Below are 13,264 nucleotides of genomic sequence, written 5' to 3' on the forward strand. Positions count from 1 at the left end.
ATTGAAAACTTTGATTCTGCACTATGTGGAGAAAAGTGGGTTAAAATTCCCAAATAAATTCTAAAAATAAATGTTCATTTATTTTTGTATAAATACCCATCCTTCAAGGAGCTAAATTTTTAATGGGATTTTTCTAATTAAAGGAATACTGGTTTGGTGCTTGTGAGGAAATGGGTGATGGAAATAAATGATAGTTAAATGTCTCCTTTATCCAAATCTTGTCCTCCCAAAATACTGTCAATTTTCTTATGTCTTTTTACTTTTTTCTTTAACTGTCTGTCAGTTGCTCCCAACTTTCTAAAGGTAGTAAACATACTCAGCTTTCATTAAGCTACAGGGGCACATGTTTCTTTTTAATATGCAAGTCAACTTGTTCTGCATACTTGACTAGTCTCTTGAGTATGCAGAAACCCTTACAGCCCATTCCTGAGAATCGGGCTGAAAGTTGTTAGGAGGAGGCGTGACCTCGCCGCCAGCGTAAATGCATGTAATCATGCGTTTACACACATTCACGCTGGTGGCGAGGCCAGTCCTGGCGGCGGCTGAGCGCCACAGGACTGTGCCTCCCCCCTCCACCGGCATGGCCTCTCCATGGCACCGGCAACGGCATGGAGAGGCCACGCCGATGCAGGGGGGCATTCCGGGGTCAGGGCAGGGGGAGGAGCCGCCACTTGGTCGGCTTCCTCACCACTTTCGGCCACTTGCGCCGGTGGCCGGAACAGCGTTGCTGTTTTCAATGGAGCGAAAAGCCCCAGTTAAACCAAAAAAAGAGAAAAAAGCCGCGAAATTGCTTTTTTTTGTTTAACGGCGTTAGGGAAACAGCTTAGGAAGAGGCGCCGCTGTGCCTCTTCCCCGCCGTCCCCGTACGCCTCAGCTCAGGAATGGGCTGTACGTTTATCTGTTCTGTTGCCCTACTGATAGCCCTCGTCATGTTCAGTATTGTATTAATTTCAGCCAGATACCCCCAAGTGATCTCAGCATACAACACTGCCACAATTCCCTGCAATGAAATGAAACAATGTTCTTAATTTTACTTCATCAATGCCTGTTGCCTATGAAATGTTATTGCTCCTTTTTTTGAAAAGTAATAAAGTTGTGGACAATGCCTTGCAGATAATGTCAGTTTGAAGGACAATATATTATACATTTAGAATGTATTTTGGAAATCATAGGTATCATTATAAGAATGTAGACAAGGCAAGCTACTGAGTGCCAATAGGTATTCCTCAAACATAATCTGTAGGCTGGAAGGGCTGTAAGATCTCACAATTGAAAATGGGAACAATGACTTCAGTGGGAGCAAGCTCTGCCTTTAAGTAATTAATGACTTGCCATGGAGAGTCACACTGCAATAAAAAATTAAGAAGGCAAATACAATTGTGGCTTCAGGCATCTCAGGGTGTTTGTTTGGTCTATTTATTCAAATATAAATGAAACGTTCGTGACAGCAATTATATGCAAGGAGGAAAAAAGAGGAGGGTTGTGAGGAGGACCTAAGGAAAGGAAAGCCGCAGCAGATTTTGCATCTCTGGGATACGATATGTTTCACATGAATAAATAAATGACAATCAAAGCTTGCCCAGGTTAAGAGTCAGATCTTCTAAAACAAGCTGGTATGCCAGTGTTATATGATGGGGTATTTTGAAAATTTCAAAACCAACTGGATTAATTATACCTTAGGGCATAGTTTTGAGGAACAAATTAATAATGCCATAACAGCTTAAGTTTTTAGAGTTATAAAACTTCTTGCACATAACTTCTTTTGATGATTTGGTTTTATCAGCTGTTGTTGCAAGAAATCTTCACCAGACTTTTCCTTTTTTTTTTTAGTAAATTTTTATTGCTTTTATAATTAAACATAAAATTAAACAAAATTAAACAAAAAAAAGAAAAATACAAAAAAACATATAACATACAAAACATATATAGAGCACTATTACATCTGTTACTAATACAATGTTTACTATCTTTTAAAAAGTGTATAGTGCTCAAACCTCTACCACCCACCTCAGTGCCCTCCACCTTTGGACTTCCGGAGAGGTGTTATGACAGTATATAAAAACTTATTTTTATAATCATTGTTTAAAAAAAACACATAAATCTATAATTCATTAACTATACCTTTAAAATCCGTTTTTGCCAATTTATCCCAAAATGCGGCGGCCTTTGACCATATTTGTTTAAATTCATCCATATCTTTACCATGTAAAGAGTCAGTAATTTTGGCCATCCGCATATACATCCAAAGCTTTTCTCTCTACTCTTTGATTGAAGGTTTATTTATTTGCTTCCATTTCTTAGCAATTGTAATCCTAGACTTTTCCAACAAGTAGTGCAATCCAAAGCATGACTAAGTTTAGGACTGCACCAAAATTTTGTTAAACATTTATCCCACCATTCTTCCAACACTGTCTACTCAGAGCAATGTGTGAACCTCAAAACAGCCCTGATGATAGCTCAGGCCGAAAAGAGGCAAGCCCTTGTCACAAGGGACTTACAGTCTCAAATTTCACAGTGAGGGAGGGAGAGGGTTTCCAACCTCCAGGTGGGGCCTGGAGATCTCCCAGAATTACAAGTCATCTCCAGACTACAGAGATCAGTTCTCTGGCAAAAATGGCTGCTTTGGAGGGGGTTTCAGGAATTTATTGACCCAGGGTTGGCAACCCTATGAGAGACCTGAGGTAGAAGAGTTGCAAGCAGTGAATTAACAGCACCTTTCTCCTCTGCAGTGAACAACTTTGTTTCCATGTAAGGAAAATAAATGCACAGACAGTTGCTACAAAGCTTCTGTACAGTCTTTTCACAGCACTGCAGCAATAAATTCTTGATCAACAGTTCTCTATTAATGATGATAAAAATACCTCATTTTAAAATTCCAGTAAGATAAGGAGGGGGTTATTCCTTTACAGCTACAGATATAATTCAAAGCACAGGGTTTCTTTCTTACCCTTTATACAGATAGCATCATTGGATTTAATGTTTCATTAAAAAAAAAACAGTAATCCAAAGATGTATATGTTTTTGGAAATTGAGTCACAAATCTAGCTGCCTCCTAAAATAACATAGAATCAAGTGCTTTCAATTTTCTGAACATTATGATAAATTATACAAGTCAGAACCAAAAAAGTGTTAATATTTGAGAGTGGTAATGGTAAACATTCTACAAATTCCAACAAGGTGATATACAACATGTTTATGCTATTCAGCTGACATTTCATTTTCACATTAAGACAGATATATGAGCCTTAAAAGAACAACAAAAGTCTCACAGAGAAACACAGTATATTAAGGGAAAATAGCTATCTTGAATCTTCTCATACAAGATTGATTGTGTTTGACCTGTACAGAATCTATATGGTAAAAATTCTGGAGTGAATTTTGCAACAAGCATAAATGAACACAGGTACAAACTGCAATGAAATGTAACTGAGTGGCTCCAGACATTGAAGATATGTATAATGACACACACGTATAAAAATATAATGATATGTATATTGAGAGGAAGTGAGAGTCATGCTTTCTACATTTGTTTGTCATTCCCTGTAGGGGACATGCAGATGCTGCCAATTTTGGTTCAGCAGACGTCTCCCCATAGAGCAAATGTGGAAATCTCCAACACTTTAGACATGAATGGTAAACACTGATATAGGAACTGTGAATGGTTCATTTCCTATTCCTGTGAATCGTTTGTTTCCATGTAATTTTGTATTGGGTCTCTTAATGTCATTTGGTGCTACCTAACTGTACATGTATGTCAGTGACATGGCACTGTACAGAGGTCTATGTACTTCATTGCTTTTGTGGTATATGCTCTACTACGATCAGATAAACAGATCCCAAATGAACATCTTCTCAGCTCACACAGAAATAAGGTACTCTAGAGACGTTGGTGCGAAGGAAGTGGGAGAGACAGTAGTTTGAGCACAGAAGGTAAAACACTTGAAATGAGTGACTAAACATAGCACAGAGCCCATGTGAAGGTCAGAACTCAGGGTCGGATCTAGAGGGGAGAGGGGGGCAACTGCCCTGGGCGGCACACAGAGGGGCTGGCAGAACTGCTTGCTTCTGCTGGCTGTGACTGTGGGCTTGAGAAGCGCCAGGCAGCAGCAGCAGAAGAGCCCATGCGGCAGCAGAAAAGCCATCCATGCTGCTGTCAACTTTTCCTAGCATTATTGTCTTTTCCAGTGACTCTTGTCATCGCATAATGTGACCAAAGTACAGTTGCCTTAGTTTAGTTATTTGGCTTCAAGAGAGAGTTCAGGCTTGATTTGATCTAGAACCCTCTTATTTGTCTTTTTGGTAGTCCACAGTATCTGTAAAACTCTCCTCCAACACCACATTTCAAATGAATCAGCTTTTTTCCTGTCAGCTTTCTTCATTGCCTTTCATACTATAGTATGAATGATCTTGGTCACCAGTGATACATCCCTACACTTAAGAATCTATTCTAGCTCCTTCATGGCTGCCCTTCCCAATCTCAAGCTCCTTCTGATTTCTTGGTTACAGTATCCCTTTTGGTTGAAAATGGAGCCAAGGAATAGAAAATCATTAACAATTACAATTGCTTCATTGTCAACCTTAAAGTTGTGTAATTCATCAGTAGTCATTACTTTTGTCTTCTTGATGTTCAGCTATAATCGTGCTTTGGCACTTTCTATTTTAACATTCGTCAAGAGTTGTTTCATGATTTCACTATTTTCTGCCAGTAATGTGCTGTCATGTGCATATCTCTGCCAGCCAGCCAGCATGGTATAGTGGTTAAGAGTGGTGGACTCTAATCTAATCCCTACTCCTGCACATGAAGCCAGCTGGGTGACCTTGGGCAAGTTACAGCTCTCTCAACCCCACTTACCTGGGTGTCTTATGAGGAGGGGAAGGGAAGGTGATTGTAAATCGGTTTGATTCTTCCTTTTGTAGTTTTAACCCCCTTCAAAAAAAAATGTAGATCCAGCCCTGTCTGTACTGCAGTAGTATAAGTGGCAAAGAAACATTAATTCTCTGCAAACATAGCATCTGTATAATGCCAAACACTGGAGTTTTTCCTGCTTGATAAAATAGCTCATGTAGAATCATTGGTAGCCCTTTGCCATTTGCAAGATATTTTTCAAATACACTCCACTGGGGGTAGTCCACATTTTTTGTTAATCTGCTGCAGTAAACATTGAGTGTGATGAAATGACCTCTGGCTCACAGAAGTTTATGCCACAAAGACCAACCAGACTCTGGCTCATGAAAATTTATGCCCCAGGCAAAGTTGGAATCATGCCAAAATTAAATAAACTACATTTTAGGGCCTCAGATTATGAGGGGTCTTTAAATACAAAATAATTACTAAATTTCAGTGTTAGAAGAAAAACATACATTTTTTGCAACATTTTGGAGCCTCTTAAACTTGACATAGTTTAGGGCTTCAGCATGTCTTAATCAGGCCTGACCAGGATAATTTTGTTAGTCTTTTAGGGAACTTTTATTTTTGCAAATAGTCACCTATACCCATATTGGTTTAGCCACCACATTAAATTTAAGTTTTGTACTGGGATTAATTTTGGACTCTCAAGTCACAGTTGCTTAGATGAGTTTTAGTTGACTTCAGCTAACCAACAACGCACTTGAAAAGTACTTGGAAAATTCTGTGTCACATAAATCTAGTGGCACCTTGAAAACTAACAAGAGTTATTTAAATATAAGCTTTCATGGCTTATAGCCCACTTCATCAGACTGTCTAGATTTTTGTTCTATTTTGCTATGGCAGACTAACATGGCTACTCCTTTAATATCGTCTGTGCCACATGCCATCTTGTATTGCTGAAGGCAGTTTCAGGTCTCTGGCTGAGAGGCAAACTACACAATATGTTTCCTTTCTCATTTACACTAGTTTGCCTGTGTTCCCTGCAGCCACACAGCAGCTGTAGGGAAATGCTTCTTTAAAAAAGAGGAGAGCACAAATGTGCTTGGAATGGCACCATGGTGAGAGAAAGGGCTTCTGTCCCCACCCCCCCTGCATGAAAACTATGTTGGGGGGAGTTATTTCATCAATGTTGCTGCTCCACATGAATTATCTGTGCATGTGTAACAGCAAAATTAGTGGAAAAACTCCCCTCTCGATGCGGTTTTCAAGTGAGAAGTCCCTCCTTTCCCCTCGGTGATGTTCTGAGCTCATTTGGGTTCTCCATTTTTTAAGAAGCAGTTCTGCATAGCTGCTGTATGGCTATTGAGAACACAGGCAAACTAGTGTGAATGGGTAAAGAAACTTGTTGTGTAATTTGCCTCTGACACGATCAGTTTAGAGATCAATAAATGCTTGAGTATGTATCATCAGCCCTAAAGGAGGTGACTAGGGTTGTGCAAAATACAAAAATTCAGTAAATTTAGAGTTCGTGTTTCAATTGAGTTCGTGTTTATTGGGTCCAATTTTTTTTTTGTAAACCTGAAATAAGCCGAATACCCATACAGGTAAATATTGGTATTCAGCTTATTTCCGGGTTTACCGGAAAAAAATGGGCCCATTATAGACCACGGGGAAAAATTTCAAAGTTTGGTAAAGATTGGGTCAGGGGGTCCAATTTTATGGGGTCCCAGAGGGGCTGCCTCATTCCCTACAGGAAAACATTGCACATAAGTTCACATAAGAAGACACCAAACTGCCCAAAAACCCTCTCTCTAAATATAACAGTGAGAATGATGATGGCAACAACAAAGCAATCCCCCCCCCAAACAATCAAATCACCCCTCCTTTCAGGTAAAAGCCAGCAAGATCTGAAGCAGAGAAAACCCCAAAATTCAAACAATGCAACTTTGAAACAGCAGGCAATGGAGAAATGGAAGCAGGGCCTCCCACCCAAAATAATCAAATCACCCCCTCAAATTAGCAACTCCTCCCCCACACCAACCAACAAGCCAAGGCTTGCTGGCTTCTAGGAAAATGTAGAAAATAAGCCCCAAATACAACAACTTGTTTAAAAGGAAAACGATGATATCTCAAGCCCTTTGATGTCTTCTCCTACAGGCAGTGGGCAGGAAGGAATCCAACCCAAGCAGCAGGTTGTAATTCAGCAGGTAAGGATGAGGCACCAGGATCCAGGATTGCAGAGGAAGAATCAGGCAGCAAGAGCTAAAGCCAAGCTATGCCACCAAACTCTCTCAAACGGCCTGGTCTGGGAACCAGACCTGCTTTTATAGTCTTTGGCCAAGCACAGAAAAGTTTGAAAATAATTCCAGCCAAGAAACACCTTCTGCGATTGGTGAAAGAACACTTTTCTTCCTTACCTGGGTTCCATTGCAAATTCCTGGCCCTCCTCCCTCCTCCCTAGGTTGTCCTCTGTTGCAGTCCAGGTAGATTGTACCAGCTGGCTTTGCAGCAATGCAAAATACATAGCTGCCATTGGCCACATGGGAAGCTCCAGTGAGCCTTCTTATTGGCTGCTCCAACATGCCTGCTCCCTCCCTCCTGCTGCCCTGGAAACCAGCCAGGGGGCAAGACTACGAAGAAAGTAGATAGCTCTCCTTTAAACGCAACAAGGGCCTCAAAATGAAAACTCCGAAAAGGCGAATAGCTGAAACCTGGAAAGCCGAGTATCTATTCAGCTTTTTCAGGAATTGCCGATTTGGCTTCAAGCAGATTCCCATATTTTGGTATTTGGTCAACCTGAAACTCGAATATTTCCAAAACGGATAATTTTGGGTTTGTTTTTGGTTCGGGTATATTTGATATGCACAACCCTAGAGGTGATGGTTAAACCTTACAGAAAATGATATCATTGGATCCTACCGACCTAGGTAATTATGTTCCAGTCTCTTTTCTATTGGGGGAAAGGTACGCAAAAGGGTGATAAATAAACACAGCTACACTTGAACCTGATTGTCTGGATGCATATTGCTTCATGCCTGGTTTGGGGAACAATTGCCTTAGTTGCTGGTCAATAATCTGTACTAGTAAACAGAAAGGGAATGTAACTGTGTTGATACTATCAGTGACTTCTGATACCATCAACCATAGCATCTTTTTATACTGCTTTTTGGGTTGGAACTAGTGAGTACCATTTTGAGGTGGTTCTTGTCATTCTTGGCGGGTAGATTCCAGACAGTTAATAGACAGTTAATAGAAGAGGTCATGCAAGAAGGAAGGGTGATTTCTGGCTTATTTCAGCAGTATCCTAATGTTCCTGAGGATACCCTGCCCCTCAAGAGCAGAACTTTGAGAGATCCAGGTAGAAGAAAGGGGAAAGTTCTATTCTATTGATCACTTTTCATTCATGGTTCCAAGGATCCAACCCACATACTTTAAAAATGCATAACTTTGATTCCATCATGCCCCCTAATAATTGCAAGTAAAAAAGGAAGTGACAGATATTTACCGATAATAAAATGAATAGCATACCTGGTCTGAGGGAGAACAACATTTATTTGCCATCTTCATCTGCAGAGAGAGATACAGATAGTTGTATTACCAGATCAACCTAACATTTAAGCTTTTCATATATAACTATAATCTGACTCCAATCACAACAATAATGGAAACCATACTTAGCTATATTTTCAATACAATTTAACATGAAGGCTGGGTAATGAAAAAATAAAATTTTCTGCACAATCTTCATCTTCCTAGAATAAGGAAATGAAAATATTATTCCTTATAATTAGCTTATTATATCAAGGAATTTTAAGAGACAGCTATGATTTTTAATTTCTAGTAGTTTGTTCTCTGCATTTTCCAGCCTTGCTCACTATAGAAAGATGAGGCAGAACTACAGGTTTATTATCTATCATAAATCAGGGAAGCTGGTTTTAAGATGTACTCCCACTCTATTTCCTGGAGACATTTGTACTAACCATAAACCCAAAGGAACTTCTGTGAGAATAGAAAATATTTTCTTGCCTCATTGGTGTGGAACATTAACCACGCTTGGAATCAATTCTTCTAAAACTTAGCTGCCTTTTGAAATAAGAAAGACCAGTGTAATCTGAGCCGCTGGAGGATTATACCATTTTATATGAGATGCAGCTTCCAAAGTATGCTTACATAGGTTGAAGCATATGCAGAATAGAATCCTTGACTACCTAAACCTACTTTCTTACCCACAACAGCCTTCCTAGAGTAAACAATTAAGTAGTTTCCTTCCACAATGATCGCACAATTGTTTTAATAAATGCAGACTGTGCAACCGGAGAAGAGCTGGTTTGCCTGGAGAGCTAGTGTTTTTTTTAAAAAAACTGTGTATACTCTATTTCTGCAGCCAACCCTTCCAGATTTTAGACAGTGTTCTTTGTGAAAAGGGAAGATGAGTCTGCAACTTAAGGCACAGACCATTGTCTTGGTTATATATAAAATGCTTTGCATTTATTAAGTCTCACATTCACTCCTTGAACATCCAAATAACAAGGATCTCACTTAGCAAGGTCTGAATTCTTCCAATCTGAGTAAAACAGGATTAGAAGGATATGACCAAAAGATCTAATGTGATACAAGGCAGTAGAACTGTGCAAAAAAAAAAAAAAAAAAACAAGATAAATTTCACGTTCGGGTTTATTGGGCCCATTTTTTTTTTGTAAACTCGGAAAAATCTGAATTCCAATACCAGTAAAGGGGTATTTGACTTTATTTCTGCACTTACAAAAAAAAAAAAAAAAAAATCAGGCCATTTTCATCTACGGGGATTTTTTCCAAAGCTTCTGTGGGGGCATTTTGGAGGTAGTTCCCAGATTTTTAGGGTAGCTTCAAGGGACTCTCCTTGTATGAACCCCAAAATTTGGTGAAGATTAGGTCAGGGGTCCAATTTTATGGGTCTTGAAGAGGTCACCCCTCCTCCTCCATAGAAAATGCTTTTCTATGGAAAAGGGGAGTCTACCCCTTTGGGACCCCAGAAAAGGTGGTGACTCTACCTCGAAAAAAGCCCCCCAGGAGAATTTTAAAAGTACTTTTCATAAACTGTAATGGTCACCTCCTCACCAAATAATTGTGGTAAAACTCAGTTTCCCATGAATGCTTGCAATGGGCCTGCACAAAGTCATTGCTACCTATAGCTTTGTGCATGCTCATTGCAAGCATTCATGGGAAACTGAGTTTTCCCATGATTATTTGGTGAGGAAGCGGCCATTACAGACTATGAAAAGTAAGTACTTTTAAAATTATCCCGGGGGCGATGTAAACTATGGTTTACTTTCTTGGCTCCAAATCAGCATTAAACTGGGGTGGGGGGATCTCTTGGGTTCATTCAAATAACCATTGATTTCAGCAATAGTAATTCTGGAGCTTTGCACAATTCACACAATAGAGAAATATTCCATAATTTGTTATTGATTTGTAATAAAATTTCTTCTCCGTCACGTTAGACTAGCATGTATAACTTACATATATACAACTACCAATTTCAATTCTCCCAGGTACCCATAATCAAATGTCCAGAGCATCTGGAATTTATTTTCAATTGGAGTTTGTTTTCTTGTTCGCCTTTGGGGGAGAGGGGATGGGGATAACATAGGGGAGCACAATGGCATAATGATCAAGTCATGTTTATCCCAGTTTGATGGCATCCAGACAATCAGGTTAATGTGCACTTATTGTGCTTACTGTGCCAAATTCAGAAATGCTTCAGCTCACTGATATTCTGCATCACATATCATGTTTAAAATCATTAACATTCCCTTTTATTCTGCAGGGTGTACAATGGTTATTACTTTAGAACAGGGGTGGGGAACCTTTTTTCTGCCAAGGGCCATTTGCATATTTATAACATAGTTCAGGGGCCATACCGGGCGTAGATCTCCTGGTGGGTGGGGAGAGAAGCTAGGGTTGCCAGGTCCTCTTCACCACTGGTGGGAGGTTTTGGGAGTGGAGCCTGAGGAGGGTGGGGTTTGGGGAGGAAGACTGCATAGCCATAGAGCCCAATGCCCAAAGTGGCCATTTTCTCCAGGGGAACTGATCTCTATTGGCTGGAGATCAGTTGTAATAGCAGGAGATCTCCAGTCACCTGGAGGTTGGCAACCCTAGAGGAGGCTATGCAGAGAAGGCTTGGAGGGGGCCTCTGCTCCCCCAGGTCTTCCCCCTCCTCCCAGGTGGGAGGACAGCCAGCGGTGGGCCCAGGCATCCGAGGTGCCGGGGGGGGGGGCGCAGCTTGCAGCCTGCGATTGATCTGCATGGAAGGAAAGAAGGAAAGAAGGAAGGAAGCAAGGAAAGAAGCAAGGAAAGATGGAAGGAAGGAAAGAAGGAAGGAAAGAAAGAAGGAAGGAAGGAAAGAAGGACAGAAAGAAGGAAGGAAGCAGGGAAAGAACGAAGGAAGGAAAGAAAGAGAAAGAAAGAAAAGGGAAGGAGAGAAAAAATAGAGAAAGAGAGAGGGGGAGAAAGAAAGAGACAGAAAAAGAGGAGAGAAAGAATAGGAGAGAGAGTGACAGAAAAAGGAAGAAAAGAGAGAAAAGCCTTCACACACACACACACACACACACACACAGCTGGCTCCATGCGACCAGGCTTCAGCCTTCCCACCTCCCCCCTGCCAGTCCACAAAAGTCCTCCACCTGATCGGCTCCCACACGCATGCTCTGCTGCCGGGAGCGGCTGGCTCCCCCCCCCCCAGTGCCGAGAGAGGTTTAAACTGTTGTGCCGCGGTGTGCAGGAATGCTTCGCCTTCCCTTGGGGGAAGCGTCTTTTTCCCTCCCCCTCCTCTAGCTGATTAACAGCTGACAGTCGGCAAGAGGGGGTTTAAAGGGGCCGCAGCTTTCCTGCACGCTGCGGCTTCAGGGAGGGCAGTGCTGTTTTGTGTTTCTCTGGCAGGGCCCTGAAGCTCCTGAGGGCCACCGAAAATGGCCTCGGGGGCTGTAAACGGCCCAGGGGCCGGACATTCCCCATCCCTGCTTTATAATATCACCTTCTTGTATATTATGCTATCTGGAAAATCATTTCCTTGTTTACGATATGCTTGTTTATTTAATATTTAGATTGCACCCTCTTACTTGAAAAAAACAGAAGGTGGCTTTCAAAAAAGGAATAGGATAATGACATCAAATAAATAAAAACAACAATTTAAAACTATGGTAATAAAACAATAAGATTAATACAAATAAGATTAATACAAGAAACACCCTCCACCCAAGAGTTCACTGCACTGTTTCAGTTATTGTGACTGTCCATGCACAGGAGCCCTGCTACAGAAAAATTGCTGGGGGGTGGGGTGTAGAGAGTAACCATTAAGTTCCCAGCACAGAGCATTCAAGCTCTTAGTTATACTATTGGCTTGCTATTCCATCCTCTGATAATAAGTCCCCTGCTTAGAGCCACAGAGCTGGTAAGACTAAAGTGATAGACAAAAAACTATTCCTTTGAGATAAGAAGGCCATCCCAAGGGTAAGGGATTGGTCACCTCTTCTATTTTGGTAGGCTCTCTGGATACGCACAAGCCATGATGGAATAAGCTTTCACAAAAGGAGTCCATTTTGTCCACAAGGTAGAAGACAACAGAGAGGAATACCAACCTAGAGATCTAAGGTAATGATGAACTCAAACTTATTGCAACTTCAAGTAAAGCTCGTCTGTCCTAAAATGCTACATTGTTCAGTAAAAAGAAGACTGTAGTGTTATACCTTTTTGTTTTTTCCCTTGCTAAGCCTGAATTGCTTGAATGGAACGTGTGTGTGTATTTATTTATTTATTTAACTTGCTCATATTTAAAATGCTCAAAGTCTGATCTCTGGAAAAGCACCACCCCATTCGGTCTTGCTATCTAAAGTGTGGTAGTAGGGAGGGATGCACAATAGCCCTAAAGTGTAAAGTTGTGATAGATTGTCCCCACACTTGTAGAAGGGTGGTGGATAATGCAGTAACTACCCAGGGCCTCTAAATGGCAACACAGGTACAGAGTGCTAGACATACAACTCAGTCTGGCAGGAGATAATCCTAAGAGTCATTTGGTGCAGTTGGTGGTTACCAAGGTTGTAAATTGCACCCCATGGCTTTTTATGACTTCCTGGGGGTCCAATAAGAAGGAACAGTGAAGACCTTGTGAGCCTGTTCCTTTACATGAGCAAAAAAATAAACAGGAGTAGTTAAACAGCAGTTATCTCTCCCATGGCCTAGTTAAACCAAGCTCAGAACTCTGGAACCAACAGACACAATAAACACACACACACACATATTTAAATCATCTAAGAGCATAACTTGTCAAAATGTATCATCATGGCCTCCATATGAGCATGAAACATGGAGAAATGTGCTTGGATCCACTGGAGCGTTTCTGTAGATTGAAGGGTTTTTGCCAGAGGAGTAAGACTTCCT

General features: G+C 40.9%; 1 protein-coding gene across 6 annotated transcripts in view; it reads right to left on the reverse strand.

Annotated features, from left to right (window-relative positions):
• The window catches only part of SNTG2 (syntrophin gamma 2), a 329,718-nt gene that overhangs the window by 67,578 nt on the left and 248,876 nt on the right, over positions 1–13,264 (reverse strand). For all 6 annotated transcript variants that reach the window (XM_056856441.1, XM_056856443.1, XM_056856445.1 and 3 more), the window contains exon 11: positions 8,378–8,416. In XM_056856441.1, the coding sequence (XP_056712419.1) occupies positions 8,378–8,416 (39 nt within the window). The remainder of the gene's footprint in view (positions 1–8,377; positions 8,417–13,264) is intronic.

Source organism: Euleptes europaea, chromosome 10 (assembly GCF_029931775.1).
Source record: "Euleptes europaea isolate rEulEur1 chromosome 10, rEulEur1.hap1, whole genome shotgun sequence".
NCBI lineage: Eukaryota > Metazoa > Chordata > Lepidosauria > Squamata > Sphaerodactylidae > Euleptes > Euleptes europaea.